General features: G+C 35.5%; 2 protein-coding genes across 2 annotated transcripts; one reads left to right on the top strand and one right to left on the bottom strand.

Moving 5' to 3' along the window:
* Nucleotides 1-536: 536 nt before the first annotated feature.
* prepl (prolyl endopeptidase like) lies at nt 537-10,591 on the top strand. The gene is made up of 11 exons (XM_016295017.1): nt 537-558; nt 900-1,028; nt 1,122-1,188; nt 1,272-1,484; nt 1,560-1,686; nt 1,757-1,973; nt 2,060-2,251; nt 6,817-7,023; nt 7,126-7,301; nt 7,920-8,046; nt 10,519-10,591. The coding sequence occupies exons 4-10, from the start codon at nt 1,283-1,285 to the stop codon at nt 7,936-7,938; spliced, it is 1,140 nt and encodes a 379-aa protein (XP_016150503.1). The 5' UTR covers nt 537-558; nt 900-1,028; nt 1,122-1,188; nt 1,272-1,282; the 3' UTR covers nt 7,939-8,046; nt 10,519-10,591.
* A 410-nt stretch (nt 10,592-11,001) lies between these two features.
* On the bottom strand, nt 11,002-17,877 carry slc3a1 (solute carrier family 3 member 1). The gene is made up of 8 exons (XM_016294997.1): nt 17,264-17,877; nt 15,538-15,717; nt 14,101-14,243; nt 13,752-13,877; nt 12,906-13,030; nt 12,714-12,821; nt 11,861-11,984; nt 11,002-11,790 (listed from the first exon to the last, which is right to left on the bottom strand). Exons 1-8 carry the CDS (start codon nt 17,748-17,750, stop codon nt 11,365-11,367), a joined length of 1,719 nt encoding a protein of 572 aa, XP_016150483.1. The 5' UTR covers nt 17,751-17,877; the 3' UTR covers nt 11,002-11,364.
* Nucleotides 17,878-18,313: the final 436 nt, after the last annotated feature.

The raw sequence follows: 18,313 nt of genomic DNA on the forward strand, positions 1-18,313 counted from the left end.
TGAACCGATTCAACCGGTTCATTTAAAAGATTCGAGTCAACAGAACGGACATCGCTAGTGTAAATGTCAATGCACCACTGCTCTACACAGTAGCACATGAGCAGTAGGAAAGTTTAAGTGTTTTGAATGTGATATTTACTCAGAATCATAATGCACTGTATATTTTGACATTTAAGGTAGCAGTAATACGTTGCTCATTCATAATCAGACACTAATTAGACAGTGACATCCTGCCGCTTTAAATGAATCTGATCACCTCCTCATGTCTGCTGCTTCTGCGATCAGTTTCACGCAATATACATCGGAGGAATATACATCCACTTATCTCGCGTCTTTACACTGAGGTAGGATCGACTTCATACTCACTCGACACTCTAATGTTGTTCAATGTATTTTAAATAAACTGCAATGAAAGATATGTTACTTACAATAGTGCAAATACAGAACTAGCAGCAGACTCTGAACCTGAATGTAAATTGGAAATGGATCATATCTGCATCATTATACAGTGTCAGATGACTTTACAGATGCCCACTTATCTCGCGTCTTTACACTGAGGTAGGATCGACTTCATACTCACTCGACACTCTAATGTTGTTCGATGTATTTTAAATAAACTGCAATGAAAGATATGTTACTTACAATAGTGCAAATACAGAACTAGCAGCAGACTCTGAACCTGAATGTAAATTGGAAATGGATCATATCTGCATCATTATACAGTGTCAGATGACTTTACAGATGTTAAAGCATGTATTCGAAGATTTGAAATAATGTATCAACATTTAAGAAATTAAAGTTGGAAATATATATATGAAATATGTATATGACTCTATACAAGGGATGTAATTACATAATATGTCATTAATACTATATATATATGGAACTCACTGATTTAGGGATCCTCTCAGACCACAGCAGAGCTGTTTAAAGTCCAACTACAGAAACTTCGAGATCAAGAGCAGCGTTTCAAAAGAAGATTGCGTTCGGTTCATAGGAAGTTTGCAGATGTACCAGAAAATTCTGAGGTAACTTAAGCAACTGTGGTGGTGCAAAGTGTGTGTAATACATAATTGATAGAAATTATAAATCAGTCTTCATTCCCACAACATCTTCTCAAGTTCCAGGGACAGCATCATGTATACTTTGAAGATGGCAAAGGGATTTACAGATCGACTCTGGGACACGGTAACAGATATTAAAAAGAAACCATTTCAGTAAACACATTTTATTTAGTCACAACTAGAAACAAAGCAAATGTTTGCATACAGATGAGCAGGAGATGTTGGAGGTGTTCAATGCAGATTGGGGAGGAGGTGGATATGGAACCATCCAGAGGGTCAGACTCTCTCCCTCAGAGACCATGCTGGCCGTCACTGTAAAGAAAGACCACCACGAGGAGACCAGATGTGTGTTGGTTCATTTAGGTGGTCTCATCCTTCGTCAAAAGGCCCTGCTGGTTTTAGACAATGTGCTCAGCTTTGGTAAGATCTACTATAATTGAAACTTTCTTGACAAAAAAAAGGTTCTTTTCCTCCTCAAATGTTCTCTCTGTGCAGAATGGGTCACAGATGACGTCCTCTTCTACAGCACACAGGAGACTCTTCGGTGCCTACGCGTTTTCCGTCTTCATCTCAGTGATTCTGGTGTCCAAACCACCCTTGTCTATGAAGAAAAGGATCCAGAGTAAGTGTCTAATTTGTTGGTGAAGAGTGCTTTTGGCCTGCATTGATGTGTTCTTCTGCCCGTTCCTCAGGTTCTTTGTGGAGGTCAGTCGTTCCAGAGACCAGAGGCTGGTGACCATTAACTGCAGCAGTAAGATCAGCTCTGAGGTGTGGTTTGTTGACAGCAAGACTCGGCTCTCATTCCCCACCCTCATCCAGTCCCGTCAGCCTGGACTGCTTTACCACGTGGAGCACTCAGACAACTACCTGTTCATCCTGGCTAACACTGGAGCAAACCAGGAGTATCAGGTAAGAGTATCAGTATCAAACTTGAGTAGTATTGTTCAGAACTAAATTATAACCGTGTGTCATTTTTTTCTTTCTCTAATCTCCAGCTGCTTAGGGCACCTTTAGCCTCTCCATCCAAGCCACACTGGGTGCCATTGTTCAGTGCTGTTCCAGGAACAGTCATTAAAGATATGGAGCTGCTTCAGGATCACTGTGTGTTCACAGTGAAGGATTCACAGTGTCGACTTCAGATCCAGACTCTTTCCACACAAGAGCCCTATCAGTTAAACACTCACAAGGTGTGAACAAGAATCACATTCACATACACAACAGCCTAGAGTGTGTGTTTATGCTGAGTTAAAGAGACATGTTTTATTTAGATTTTAGGTGTGTTTTACTGGATATATGACATTTTAATTGATACATTTGTTCTTATGGCAATGATGTATACTGTATATACTCTACACCAGTGTTTCTCAACCAGGGGGTCCGTATAAAGTATGAATTTTTGTATAAATGTTGTATATTTTGACATGACATGTTCCCATGAAAGAAAAATCCAATATAGCTGATGATATGACCAAATACTGGACAAGTCAACTAACTCGAATTATACTTGACTGCATTTGGTCCTCACAAAGACACAAATGATACATAGATGAGTCAATTTTGTTCTGGGGTCCTTGGGGATGGTTCTGAATTGGACTGGGGTCCGGTACGCCAAAAGGTTGAGATTCACTGCTCTACACTACCATTCAAAATTGTGGGTTATTAAATTGATTGAATGTGAATGTAAAGACAGTAATAATGTTACAAAAGATTTCTGTTTGAAATAAATACCGTTCTTTTGAATTTTCTGTTTATCAAAGAATTTGAAAAATATTAAGCAGCACAACTGTTTTCAACATTGATAATGATAAGACATGTTTCTTGAGCACCAAATCAGTACATCAGAATGATTTCTGAAAGATTATGTCATGACATTGAAGATTGGATGCTTAATAAAGCTGAAAATTGAGCTTTGCCATTAGCAGGAATTGCATTTTATAATATATGAAAATAGACAACTTATTATACTTTTGTCATATTTCACAGTATTATTTTTACTGTATTTTTATCAACTAAATGCAGCCTTGGTGAGCACAAGAAACTTTCAAAAAACATTTTTAAAAATCTTACCAATCCTGTATTTTTGAATGGTAGTGTATAGTAATATTTATTTTGAAATTAACCCCTTATTAAGTTGACATACAGCATATCATTTGAAAGACCTAGAATATCTTTGAACCTTGATACCTATACTATAAAGTAAGCATGTGGATCAAAGACGAAAAAGGGTTTAAGCATAAAAACAATAGTGTAATACTGCTTTAAATTGTTGTTGTTTTTCCCCAAAAAATGTAAAAAGTTTAATTTAATTGCAATTTTGTTTTTGTTTTTCAGAGTAAAACATAAATATCATACATTTTTCCCTGATTTACAGAAGACACCCATTAAAATGTAATTCAGTGTAACATTCTTGTCGGGCATATTTACAACAACAATCAATTTATGACATATTAAAAGACTAATTACTTTCACCCCAAATACTAATTAGTTGTAATTTTACTTTTTTTTTTTTATTTGCCACTATCTTAGGTTTTGCCCATTTGTCAGTAAGAATTTTTTACTAATTTAAACCCCAATAAAATTTACTATGCTCCCTTATTCTTTTATACATCTTAATATGTACAGGTCAGAATAAGCATGTTGTTTGAATTTTTACATAACTATAAGTGTTACACTGAATGACAATGGAACATAATTTCAACCAAATTTTGACATCTTACTCTTCAAAAACTTATTTGAAACCTTAAATGCAGACACTTTACTCGCATTTAATGTGCTTTCTATGGACATAAAATAACTTTTGTAAATTTCTTTTGATGTGGACATCTTAACGTCTTTGACCCACATGCAACTTGAATATAAGCAAATGCATAACCATTTGTCTTGAATTCACAGCATTTTAAGCATAAAAATCAGTAAAACATAGTGAGAACAGCTGGCACAAATCTTTAAATGTACAAAACAAATCACATTTATATTCAAGTCTTAATATCCTGTATCAGTTTCAGCTCTCAAATCTTGTTTTAAGGACTGGAAAACAACAAGTTGTTTCACTGTTGCAAAGGGAAAACTTGCAGCATTTGATATCCACATGTCTTGAGAAATCTGATCCTTACTTTCGGCCCCAAAGGAAGAACACAGCACCATTGTCCAGCAGACAGAAACCCGTGGGAGGGAAGAACAGAGGAATAGATCATTGCAAACGTGATGAGTGAGTCGAAAAGCTTGTAAAGGAGTGAAGCTGAGTCACCGCACACAGAGAGAACGAGAGACACACACACACAGCGTTCTCATTACGAGTCTGTCTATCTGTCCTGCATCTGTCCATCTGTAAGCGCACGATAAATACGAGGGCCGAACGAGCGCAGGATAAGAGAAGCTGCATGCAATTTGAAGCAAAACCAACTAGTAACATGTTAACATCAGCACGAGCAGACCTGGTGAGTTATGAGCAGCCTAAAAGGAATCTGAATTAAACCAACAAAGAGCCACCAACACAGCGGTGTGTCTGTAAAGCACAGATCTTATGCATTAGAGCGTGCTGTAAATGTGCTGACTGTGAGCCGACTGCAAACATGCATCATAACCCTGATCTTAATAAAAGCCAGAGGCGGTTTGTACTCATTCTGGTCTGGTGGGTTAATATTGCTTTAGATTAGGAGCAGTCTTAAAGTGTGTCTGACACACGGTAGCCTATCTCTCATACGAATGACGTTTTTAGACGAGCAGTGCTGGATGTTCACGGTACCAGCATGCGGTTTCGTAGTTCTGCAGATAAGAGTGGATTTACACACAGCAGAGTGTTATTAGAGGAATAACGAATTCCTGAGCGTCAACGTCACACGAGTCTGAAGGAGCCAACATGAATTACAGTCTGAGTACTGTAAGTGCTGGATGCACGTCTGATGACTGCAGTGTATCCAGATTACAACCACAGAGCCTTTAGGTTGACCAAAACTCTATAAACGCATTTTATACACATACTGTGAAAATACAAAGTGCTCCTTGTGGTTAAACTTAAATTAACAGCTTTTATTCAAGCCAAATCAGATCAACCTGAATATATACAGTTGCACCATCATAAGTCACTTTCATAAGTCAGTTTAAATCAGGTACAAATAGATTATAAAGGCAACAACTGCACATTTACACATTTTACAATGTATACAAATTTTAAAACCCTTTTAACTTCACAATCACATTCTTTAATACTAGATATATAATATAAACATAGATTTTACTTACATGATAGTTATATATTACATAACATGTTGATATTTATACTATTAAATGACTGAATCAACCTGACTACATTACAATTTACAAATATAAAATAATTAATTTTAAGAATCATAATATATAAATATATTATAAATATAATATGTTATAATATATAGTGTGTGTGTATATATATATATATATGTATATATACTGTATATACAGTGTATAAATAGCTGCTTAAGGAAATAACAGCACATGTACAAGTTTACAGTGCATTATATATATATTTCACACGCTATACAAGTTTGTAGTGAAAATAAATGCATAACTCTTTGACAGTGTCTTAAATCCCAGTTTGTATTCTATTATACCTGTACCTATGGAAGGTTTTATATAATAAATGCTCAGTTTTGCTCTATATTATGCGCTGTAAAAATGATAGGTAACCAAAAATCTGATCCTCATATATCAAGTCATATATATAATGTAATTTGACTGAATCAACCTGAGTACACGAGTTTACATTTTAAGATATAATGAATCCATTTTAAGACCCTTATCAAGTATAAATAATAACCTAAATGGAGACAATTGAGCATGTTCGTTTTTACACAATATTAACTATAAGTCATTTTCATACACTGTGCAATTTTGTAGAATATATAAGTGAAATAAATGCATACTCGGTGGTGTCTCAAATCCCAGTTCGCTGCGTACTACGACAGTATTTTTGGGCATCAAAATGTAAAAAGTTTAATTTAATTGCAATTTTGTTTTTGTTTTTCCGAGCAAAACATAAATATCATACATTTTTCCCTGATTTACAGAAGACACCCATTAAAATGTAATTCAGTGTAACATTCTTGTCGGGCATATTTACAACAACAATCAATTTATGACATATTAAAAGACTAATTACTTTCACCCCAAATACTAATTAGTTGTAATTTTACATTTTTTAAATTTGCCACTATCCTAGGTTTTGCCCATTTGTCAGTTAGAGTTTTTACTCATTTAAAACACAATAAAATTATTTTATATATTTTAATATGTACAAGTCAGAATAAGCATGTTGTTTGAATTTTTACATAAATATTGTTACACTGAAAAACAATGTAACATTATTTCAACCAAATTTTAACATTTTATTCTCCAAAAATGTATTTGAAACCTTAAAAGTAGACACTTTACTTACATTTAATGTGCTTTCTGTGGACAATCACTTTTGTAAATTTCTTTTGATGCGGACATCTTAACGTCTTTGACCCATGTACTTTTAGTTAGTTATCTGATATAGTTTCTTTTTCTTAGAGGCCATTTTATATATGTTATCAAGTTTAAATGTTGCTTATAATAATTTCTCACAATGAAAGTGCCATGAAGTATTAACCTTAAACTTGTATGTCCAATCTCTCCGATGCATTAAAAGGACCTCGGGCAGTCTCAGACTCTACTAACCAGGTCTATGACCATGGTCCAAAGATGGGATCCAAAATAACACACAGTTTCAGCAATGTTTCTGTTTTGTTCTTAGCTTCCTCACTGGGCCTGTGATTTATCACTGCAGCGTGTTGGAACTGTGGACAGAGGGTCATTTGGTTTCCTCCTGTCCTCCCCAGTGCACCCACCTGTACACTACCTCTATTCCTCCAGAGAACAGAAGCTCTCCGTAACAGAGGACAACACCAAGTACATGTCCCTCACTGAGTTTAACACAACACGCCTGCAGGCAGCCAGTCAGGTATGAGTCATTTATATGTGAGAAGTCTTAAATGTACACTGGTACAAAAAGCAGCCCATGTGCTTTTAAAAAGCCATAATATCCCAATGGCTGTGTTTTTAGGATGGTACAATGGTGCCTTTGACTCTCCTCCACATACCAGCATTATCTGAGCTGCATAAGGCTCCACTGCTCCTGCATGTTTATGGAGCTTACGGTGTTGATCTCAATATGGCCTTCAGTCCTGAGAAGAGACTGCTGCTGGAGGACGGCTGGGCTCTGGCCTACTGCCATGTCAGGTACTGGACTACAACTCTAATCATGTTTTTTCATAGGTACATTAATGTTCAAAAAGTTGGGGTCAGTAAGACTTGTTTTAATAGTTGAAATGAATCTCTTATGCTCACCAAGACTACATTTATTTGATCAAAAATACAGTAAAAACACAAATATTGTGCAATATTATTACAATTTAGAAGAACTGCTATTTTATTCTACTAAGAACTGTCTATTTTAATATAATTTAAAATGTAATTATTTATGTGATTGCAAAGCTTAATTTTCAGCATCATTCCTCCAGTCTTCAGTGTCACATGATCCTTCAGAAATCATTCTAATATGCTATGATTTCTGAAGGATCATGTGACACTGAAGACTGGAGTAATGATACTGAATATTCAGCTTTGCCATCACAGGAATATAATACATTTTAAAATATATTCAAATAGAAAACAGCAATTTTAAGTTGTAATAATATTTCACAAATATACAGCTTTTACTGTATTTTTGATCAAATAAATAAAAAAATCAAAAACGATTAAAAAACCTTACATACCCAAACTTTAGATTAGTAGTGTGCAGTGTGTGTCTCATCATTCAGGAGTCATTTAATAACCGTTTCTTCTTTCTTTTTATAGCTTTACCCATCCATGCTGATCACTGCATACTCAGAGGACCGTAGAGTTCCTTTATCTGGGGTCATGAAGTATGTGGAAAGACTAAAGAAGGCCATCCAAATGTATATCACTCGGGTTGGTGTTAACGGTGAGTGTATATATGCTCTAGTCGGCCTTTTTAAACATCTTTGCACTTCTCATATTCTCCTAGCACATAAAATAAAGCCATTTTAGCACAGAGGTATAATTGGGCACAAAGTAGACCATTACAAATCAGCCTTGAGTGGTGCATCACTACAGCGATATGATAAAAGTAAATGTATTTGTGACCCTGGAGCACAAAACAAGTCATAAGTAGCACGAGTATATTTGTAGCAATAGCCAACAACAATACATTGTATGGGTCAAAATGATCGATTTTTCTTTGATGCCAAAAATCATAAGGATATTAAGTAAGATCACTTTCCATGAAGATATTTTGTAAATTTCCTACCGTTAATATATCAAAACTTAATTTTCGATTAGTAATATGAATTGCTGAGAACTTTATTTGGACAAATTTAAAGGCGATTTACTCAATATTTTGATTTTTTTTTTGAACCCTCAGATTCCAGCTTTTCAAATAGTTGTATCTCAGCCAAATATTGTCCTATTCTAATAAGCCATACATTAATGGAAATGCTTATTTATTCCACTTTCAGATGATGTATAAATCTCAATTTCAAAAATTTTACCCTTATTACTGGTTTTGTGGTCCAGGGTCACATTTATGATAATAATGATTTTTTTTCAAACAATTCTACCATCAACTTAACAGAAGATAGATAGATAGATAAATATTAAGTAATATTAATTTAACATTGGTGTATTTGGTCATGTATCTATAATCTCATTAGCCCACAAAGTGAATGATATTATCAAAACATTACAGCTGCAGTATTAAAAACTACTTCTAAACCAAGTGAAGTATAATGGAAATGAACTTGGAGGTCACTGGCTGTAACCCAGCTCTCAAATAAACCCCTGGGTTTAAGAGAAGCACTTACACTCTCTCCTCAGGAGAGAAGAGCACTGATCTGGAAACAGGTGATGTGGAGCGATTCCTCTCCATATCAACCTGAGGTCACCTTGTGTGTGAGCTGCTCCGTGCGAGACGCTGTCAGCACATCTTAGTCCGGACCCCCTCCGTCAGAATTCCTCTCCATCTGTGTGCCATTAATTATCTTTATTATACACACACGCACACCTCCGCTAACACCCCACACACATACACAAAGCACAAAACCAAAGTTCCTCTAATCTCTCCCATTCCTCTTCGAGAGATAAAACGCTGATCACACACGCTGCCAGCTCGGACGATTAACATGTTTATGAGATAAGGAACAATCAGTCTATCAGGCAAGGAGATAAGGAACAATACACTGGGCTGTGCCAAGGTCAGGAGAAGGCTTGTGAAACATGCGGCCCAGAGAAGGAGCGGGATGGAGAGAGACACCGGCGGCCGCACTGCAGATAAGAGGCAGATGACAGAGTTTTAAGGATTAGGCATATGATTTTTACACTCCGCTTCACTTCAGAGAGATCCCATCACTGTGGGGAAATAAGGCAGCCAGGCAAAGGAGTGGGCCAAGTCCACCTACATGGCAGCCTCTCATCATCCACTCGATTTCAAGAGCGTTGACTTTAAAGTGCTGGATGTGATGCCCAGGTGTTGTGGTGGAGAGCCAGTGTGCCGGATTACGCTTGGATATTGTCAGACTAGTCTTACATATTCCGTGCCTTTGGCCTCATGACAAACATGAACTAGTGTACTTCAATTCCTTTATTTATCTACCATATTCATGGTTCCACAAGAACCATTTTTGGCTTCTTACATTTATTTAAAGGTGCTTTAGTAACTTTTTTCCTTATTAAAAACACCAGTGTTGTTATTGTTAACTAAAACTATTACAAATCATTTTTGTTAACTGAAATAATATATTAGATAAAATATTTAAACGAAAATTAGTAATGTTGCCTGGAGAACTAACTGAAATTAGTACTAGAATTACTCAAATTGAAATAAAAATAAACTGAAGGTAAATAGAAACAAGTAAAAAAAAAATGACAATGACAAAATTACTAAAACGAAATAAAATTAAAGCTAAATAGCTCATTTAAAATAATAAATACTATAATAGTATATAAATAATACTAAAACAATACTGTTTTACACACAAGGAAATTAATACTTAAAAAAAAAAGTAAAATCACATACACTTAAATCTTAATCCAGACATTAGTAAACAATAATAATTACATGTAAAACACTTATGGATAGTTCACCTAGAAATGACATTTCTTTCATCATTTACTCATATTTTGAAAAATGTTGGTAACATTATTTCCATAGCATTTCCCCCCATACTGTAGAAGTCATTGGCTACCCACACCTGTTTTGTTACCAGTATTCTTCAAAATATCATCTTTTGTGTTTAACAAGACGAAAATTTGCTTGCTGAATAAATGCATTGTGGCTGATTGCATTTCTACAAAGGCATCGGTAACTGATGTAACTATGCTCAGTTTAAAAATACATTACATGTTCACCTGTGCCTCTTTAATTGACATGTTCAACCAGCAGCACGTGTCCCAGCTGTCATTCTGGACCTGCAGCCAGGAGGGGATCACTTTGGCCCTGAGGATTTTCATCTGTCCTTGAATGAGGTACAGTAAATTAATTGTTAAATTACCTCCTGCTTACGTTAACACATTAAAGCATAATACTTCAGCATGCTGGCTATTAGAAAGCTTTGGATTAATCATTAAAGTTGTTATTATATAAACTTTATGATCATGTAAAAGTGCATTTTAGCATTATAGATATTTTTTCCTTTAACAATCTCCTTCTCTCACAGTTTGATGTCACACATTAACTTATACTGTGCTGTTGTTAGAATGCTGTTAGTGAGACTAACAGCTTATGTTTACAGCTTTATGTCATGGGTGATTTTTTTTTTCTCTCACAGAGTGCCCGACAGTTAGCCTTTCTTTACGCAGAACTTGGACGAGACCACCCACAAACTCGACGGAGACAAAAAAGAAAAGTCAAATAATCTGACTGGCAAGTCTCATAAACCATGAAACTAAATTGTATGTGTGGATGTGTGAGTGAAAAACAACCAGACAAAAAAGTTTTTCAGATTTTTCTTAATAAACCAAACGTTTATTTTGTTACATAGATGCTAGTTCCTTTTGAATAAAAGTTCATCTGACAAAAACAGTTTGCATCACTGGGCAACTTGCCGGTTCACACTTAACACAAAAGATACACACTATCACAATAATATGGAGTGAGATTTTGGACCAATGACATTTCAAGGTGGGCGGGACTAGCCAGCATGACACCACCGAAATAAAACAAGGAATAGATAGCCTTTATCGTTTGTCACTGTGTCGCTCAAGACACGTCTTCTAGAAAGTATCTTCAACACTTGTACAAAATATCTAGTGCAGGCAAGTAGCAGGCTTTCTCAGAAACATAGCACTCAGATGCATGGTTGGGGTGAAAGCGCTGATTGGTGGAATATTCCAGGAGCAGTCCTTGCCCTTGAGATGTTGGAATTCTGGATTTAGAGAAAGTCTTTTGACTTATTGGCACTGTGCTTAAATGCACAGTAAGAGTATCTGGCAACTCAGTAACTGAAGACAAGTCTGTTGTAGTATCCTTGCCGAAATTTAGAACCACCAGGAAGGCTTTGTTGAGCCCATCCAGCTCACGCAAATAAGCAAATACGTTGACATCGCTCCAGACGAAGCAGAACCAGCCTCGGGACAGTGCCAACTCAGCCCCCCTGAGCAAACTCAGAGCACGATACTGTGAAATGGTGGAGTGTGTATCAGCCTGCTGAAGCTGGAGAGAAAAATATGAGCTGGGATTAGAGGTTTCTCTGCTTTAACACACGCTTTCTGAATCAACGTACCTCCACATTGACAGTGCTGTAGTCTGGAGCGATGTCTAGCCATGTGCCATTTTCACTGTCACTAAAACCAGCATTGAGCTTATCATCCCACTGCATTGGTGTTCGCTGCGGGTCCCGACTGTTGCTCTACATTTTAAAATAAAACATATATATTTTATTTTTAAAAACAATGCATTAAGTTGATCAAAACTGATAGGAAATATATTTAGAATGTTACAAAAGACTTCTATTTTAATTAAATGCTTTTATTGTAAACTTTCTATTCATCAATAAATCCTGAAAAATGAAAAAAAAAAAAGTTTTCAACATTGATAAAAATTCATTTTCAAATTTAAATATCATTTCTGAACTCTCAAAAATTCAGCTTTCAGCCATAACAGGAATATATTAAATTTTTCTAAATAAAATAAAAATAATATTGTTTAATTGTCATAATATTTCACAATGTAAATGATCACCATGGCTACATTTATTTGTTCAAATAATTTTATCAACGTCTTTTAAAAACATTTTAAAATCTTACCAACCAAAGTTTTATTAAATATTATTAGTGCTGTCAAACGATTAATTGCGATTAATCACATCCAAAATAAAAGTTTTTGTTTACATAATGTGTATATTTATTATGTATATATAAGTACAAACACATGCATGTATATATTTAAGAAAAACATGTTTACATGTTCAATATATTTATATATAATATAAGAATATAAATATATACACATGTAAATATTTTCAAAATATTTACTGTATGTGTGTGTATTTATATATATACATAAATATACACAGTACACACATATATTATGTAAACAAAAACTTCTATTTTGGATGTAGGTCATCAGGAAGGTACAGGAGATAGAAGTTAAAGGGGAAGTCGCTTTCATTGACATAGCTTGTGCCATAGTACCTCATGGTTTTATCTATTTCTTCATAATCATAACACTCTATCACCATGAACCTGATTGGTAAGAGAGGAAAAAAAGCCATTTACAAGAGAGAAACAAAACGTATATTGATGAAGAAGAGGAAGAAGTGAGGATACCTGTAGCGGCCGGGCTCTCTGCTGTAGTCGTCCAGCTCTATCCTCCAGTTTGTCAGGATCTCATGTAAGCCCTGTTGTGTGAAGGTGTAGTCATGGTACAGCTCAAACTCTGTGTCCACAGTCGACTGAAGGACACCAAAGAGGAAATCAAGAGAAGAACACTGCGGTTAGTCACACTGCACACGACAAAATGTGTAGCGCTAATGCGAGCAACAAGTTAATCTTACTAAGATTATTACTAAATATGGTATGTCTGTGCTGAATAAAAAAAGAGAAAAGAAATAAAGGAAAAATTCAAACAGGTATTATGCTGGTAAAGCATTACATGACTTCCATCTACCTAGTCCAGCAGCCACTTAAAGGGGTCATAGGATGCCCATTTTCCACAAGTTGATATGATTCTTTAGGGTCTTAATGAAAAGTCTGTAACATAGTTTGTTTAAAATTTCTCAATGGTAGTGTAAAAAAAACACCTTTTTTACCATCAAAAACCGCTCTTTTCAGATCAAGCCATTTTTGTAGCATTTTCCTTTAAATGTTAATGAGCTCTGCTGACCCCGCCCCTCTCTCCCAAGCTGCTCTCAGAGAATAGCTATTTTTTCCATTCATTTTTATTCCCAGAGTCATGAAAAAGCTGGAAATACGAGGGAATTTTAAATTGCGATTTCCAGGCCTGGAAAGGTCACGCAAATGAACAAAATCCTAAAAAGTTATGGGAAATATTTTTTGTAATTAAGCTCAAGCATTTAATTGGTTACAAAAAAAAGAAAAACATGACACAATCACATCTAATCAAGTGAGCTTGTACTGCTCGTTACTTTGTCTCACCGTTGTCTGCAAGCTTACCGTCATCTCCTCTATGACTCGAGGGTTACGGTAGTTAAGGTCAGGCTGTTCCTTGAGGAACTGATGGAAATAGCACTGTTGTCGCACCTCGTCGTACTCCCAGGTGGAATTCCCGAAGACACTCACCTGACAAATCAAACAATGTGACACTATAGTCAACCACTGAGGTTTATAACGACTTTCTTTCAATCTCGATCGCAACAAATAAATAAATAATGTGGTGTAGAACAGTATGGAATGGTATATAACAGACGAGCATTCTGGATAGCACTGATTCTTTATGTCGAGCCATAAAATGTAATATCCAAACACAACAGCTGTCACTATTTGCTGATTTGGACAGTCATACCCAGTTGTTTGGAGGTTTGTCTCGTGTGCAGTTAACCCAGATGTAGTAGTCTTTATAGGGCTCTGTACCATTTTGGCTAAGTTGGAACCAAATGTGTTTGTCGCTGGTGTGGTTCGGGATGTAGTCCATGATCAGCTTTAGACCTGGGCCAAAAAACAATGCTGTTATCAAACATAGCATTTTATAGTGATATGACAATGTAATAGTGTTATAACATTGCAAGTATAATAAAACTGTTCATTATTACCCATCATGTTACTCATGAAGCTCATTATATGCTAAAATTCTAACTACAGTCAAAAATGATCACAATACAGGTTTGTCAATGTGTTACACGTTGCTGGTTGGTGACAATGTTGAGTGAAATATTTCTTATATGTGACCCTGGACCACAAAACCAGTCATAAGGGTACATTTTTTTCGAAATTGAGATTTGTACATCATCTGAATAAATAAGCTTTAAATTGATGTATTTGTTAGGACTGGACAATATTTGGCTGAGATACAACTATTTGAAAATCTGGAATCTGAGGGTGCAAAAAAATCTAAATATTGAGAAAATCGCTTGCAAGTTGTCCAAATGAAGTTCTTAGCAATGCATATTACTAATCAAAAATTAAGTATTAATATATTTACAGTAGGAAATTTACCAAATATCTTCATGGAACATGATCTAATGATATTTGGCATAAAAGAAAAATCTATAATTTTGACCCATACAATGCATTTTGGGCTATTGCTACAAATATACCCCAGCGACTTAAGATTGGTTTTGTGGTCCAGGGTCACATATAGCATGTCCACCTTTGTCATGCATGCTTGCCAGGAGGTCGTCAAAGTCTTCCATGGTTCCAAAGATGGGATCGATCTGCCTGAAGTCCTCCACATCATATCCAAAGTCTCTCATAGGAGACTTGTAGAAAGGGCTGATCCAGACTGCTTTAATGTTCAGGTACTCAAAATGACTCAGTTTCTCCTCGATTCCTGAAGCCAAACAGTGAATTCTAAAACGGTTATCTATAAAGTTTGCACCTTTGATCTGTATACGATTTTTCGAAATTGAGATTTGTACATCATCTGAATAAATAAGCTTTAAATTGATGTATTTGTTAGGACTGGACAATATTTGGCTGAGATACAACTATTTGAAAATCTGGAATCTGAGGGTGCAAAAAAATCTAAATATTGAGAAAATCGCTTGCAAGTTGTCCAAATGAAGTTCTTAGCAATGCATATTACTAATCAAAAATTAAGTATTAATATATTTACAGTAGGAAATTTACCAAATATCTTCATGGAACATGATCTAATGATATTTGGCATAAAAGAAAAATCTATAATTTTGACCCATACAATGCATTTTGGGCTATTGCTACAAATATACCCCAGCGACTTAAGATTGGTTTTGTGGTCCAGGGTCACATATAGCATGTCCACCTTTGTCATGCATGCTTGCCAGGAGGTCGTCAAAGTCTTCCATGGTTCCAAAGATGGGATCGATCTGCCTGAAGTCCTCCACATCATATCCAAAGTCTCTCATAGGAGACTTGTAGAAAGGGCTGATCCAGACTGCTTTAATGTTCAGGTACTCAAAATGACTCAGTTTCTCCTCGATTCCTGAAGCCAAACAGTGAATTCTAAAACGGTTATCTATAAAGTTTGCACCTTTGATCTGTATACGACATTCAGCAATACAATTCATTTATCTTGATCAAACTAACCTTTATAATGATTTCAATCTTTTAATATCTAAAAGTGAACATTTGGAGGGTCTATAAAGTTTTAAACATCTCTTGTAGAAGATAAGCTGGTGTTTTGTCTTATCCAGAGTGTTTGCTTTGTGTGGACATGTTTCAAAGTAAAATACTAATCATCCTGTAATGTACAGCAGTAAAAATCAGTTTTATGTACTTTATGGCATGTGTAGTTGCTATTTTGCCCATTACATAAGAGCAATTAAACAACCTCCTCCTATTGCTTGAAACAGAATATGCTGCAATACAGACCCATTATGAAGGAAAAACATGGCTTTTGTGTGTCTGTCCAAGCCATCAATACACTCACTTCTCAAATAACGCTACAGCTGGACTGAACTCTCAGCTACTGAAAAGAGAATTGTTTTTCAAGGCAGCTTGATACACTACTGCTAACTTTTTCCTGTCCTTATTGTTTTGTTTTCTATTTTAGGCCAATTTTCTTACATAATGTCTCTGAATTATTAAAAAGTTCCCAGATTGTTGAAAAATGAGCACATTATGCACACTAGGATGTGTGTAGGTAAATTAGGAGTTCTCAAAATGACACTAAAAATACATGATCCAAACCAGACAGAGGTTCACATATCTCAGAACTATATTACGTAAAATTTACAGAATAATTGACTTTAATAATTACATAATTTCTATGTAAACATGGACAAAATAATATCTATTCCCACATGTATGTTGTATTTTGAGATATGCATCAAGGAAAGGATATTTAATTAACTGAAATTAATTATATATATATATACACGCATACATACAGTATATATATATGTGTAGCACATTCCTGTAGTCAGCATGCCAATTGCACGATTGTGCTGTGATAAAATTGCACATTTTAGAGTGGCCTTTTATTGTGGCCAGCCTAAGGCACGATGGGGGCAAAAACAAAAGTGTTGCGTTTAGAATTTTTTTTCAGTGTGTATATATATATATATATATATATATATATATATATATATATATATTTAGTAAGTCTAAGACTAATTGCCTAAAAAAATGTACAAATTATGCAGAATGCATTAAAAATCTTGTATTGCAAATTGCATAACTCCTAGTAAGTAAATAACAAAAATATTGCAATAATCTAAAAATTATGAAACTATTAAAAACTATTGCAATTTTTTGTGGTAACTGAAATAAAGCTGAAATACAATATTAACATAAGAGGAAAATTAGTAATGTTGCCTTGGTAAATAACTGAAACAAGTACTAAAATGACTAAAAACAGAAATAAAAATGAATAGAAATTTAAAAAAAGAAATCTAATAAAAACGGCAAAAGCAAAAAAAAAGCAATTAAATGAAAACTTTAATACCAAAATAACACTGTAATAACTTCACATTTCATATTTTTAACCTATTAACCTGTAGTGTTTTACCTTAAGGATCAAAAATTACCTTTGAGATCTCCAACACCATCAGCATTTGAATCTTTGAATGATCGTGGATAAACCTGATAGACCGGAGACAGCTGCCACCAGCTCATGCATCGTGGTGACAGCGCCACGATCGTAACGGTCATTGCAATAAGGGCCAGGGTGCATGCGACGATCAGCCAGAAAATAATCTCTCGAGGTATGCGGTAGCAGGCTTTGCTGGAGTATAACATCAGGACCTCTTTGGGCATCCCAGCGTACGGCTTGATCTGAGTGTACTCGTTCTCCTCCGGCCTGGTGACGGACATGCTGGTGGCCAGTTGCTCTCGAAAGCTTGATGCATCAGATGTATCATCATCCTCATGAAAGGCTGCGTTCTGGATGCCTTCTTGCAGCTCCACCGCGTCGATGTTGGTGATTTTGGTCGAACTCATCTTTCTTGCTTCATTCAGTCCCAAGGAACAACACTTGTGAGAGCCGACAGCGGGAGTCCTGTTAAATAGAGGCATTCACAAGTCCATAGTGCACAACACTCATTCAGTCTCCATCCTTCTCAACACACAATAAAACCCCTCCCAGAGGAATGTGGCAGAGATTAGCAGGACCAATCACACACTGCCTTGGCTACATATTATTGAAAAGTCAGGTAACTCATCTTGGCATTGGCTATGCGACAAAGTGACAGTTAACAATGTTTTAGTGTTGCTGACAACCATGTACACAGGATTCTCACACCCCTCTGAATATAACCACAATGTACTAAACTCTAATATGTAACACTTTAATTAGCAAACTAAAGCTGGGTAGTTAGCCAGCTAGCTTTTTCACTTTATGACAAATTGTCTAGCAAACTTTTACCTTAAAAACAACCCTTTAGTTTCCCAGCTGACAGATTTCCCCTGTAATCAGATCTCTACAAGAATGAACAAATTAAGAATCCTGTCCAACTTGTAATGTAACTAGTGTAAAGTGCAACTTAAGTATATTTTTATTGATGTTTACGCATAGTCGAGGCCTGATCACATTAAATATCAAAAATATATTTTAATAATCATTACCAAAAATAGTTTTT

The sequence above is a fragment of the Sinocyclocheilus grahami genome, unplaced genomic scaffold, assembly GCF_001515645.1.
Source record: "Sinocyclocheilus grahami isolate Dianchi unplaced genomic scaffold, SAMN03320097.WGS_v1.1 scaffold328.1, whole genome shotgun sequence".
Lineage (NCBI taxonomy): Eukaryota > Metazoa > Chordata > Actinopteri > Cypriniformes > Cyprinidae > Sinocyclocheilus > Sinocyclocheilus grahami.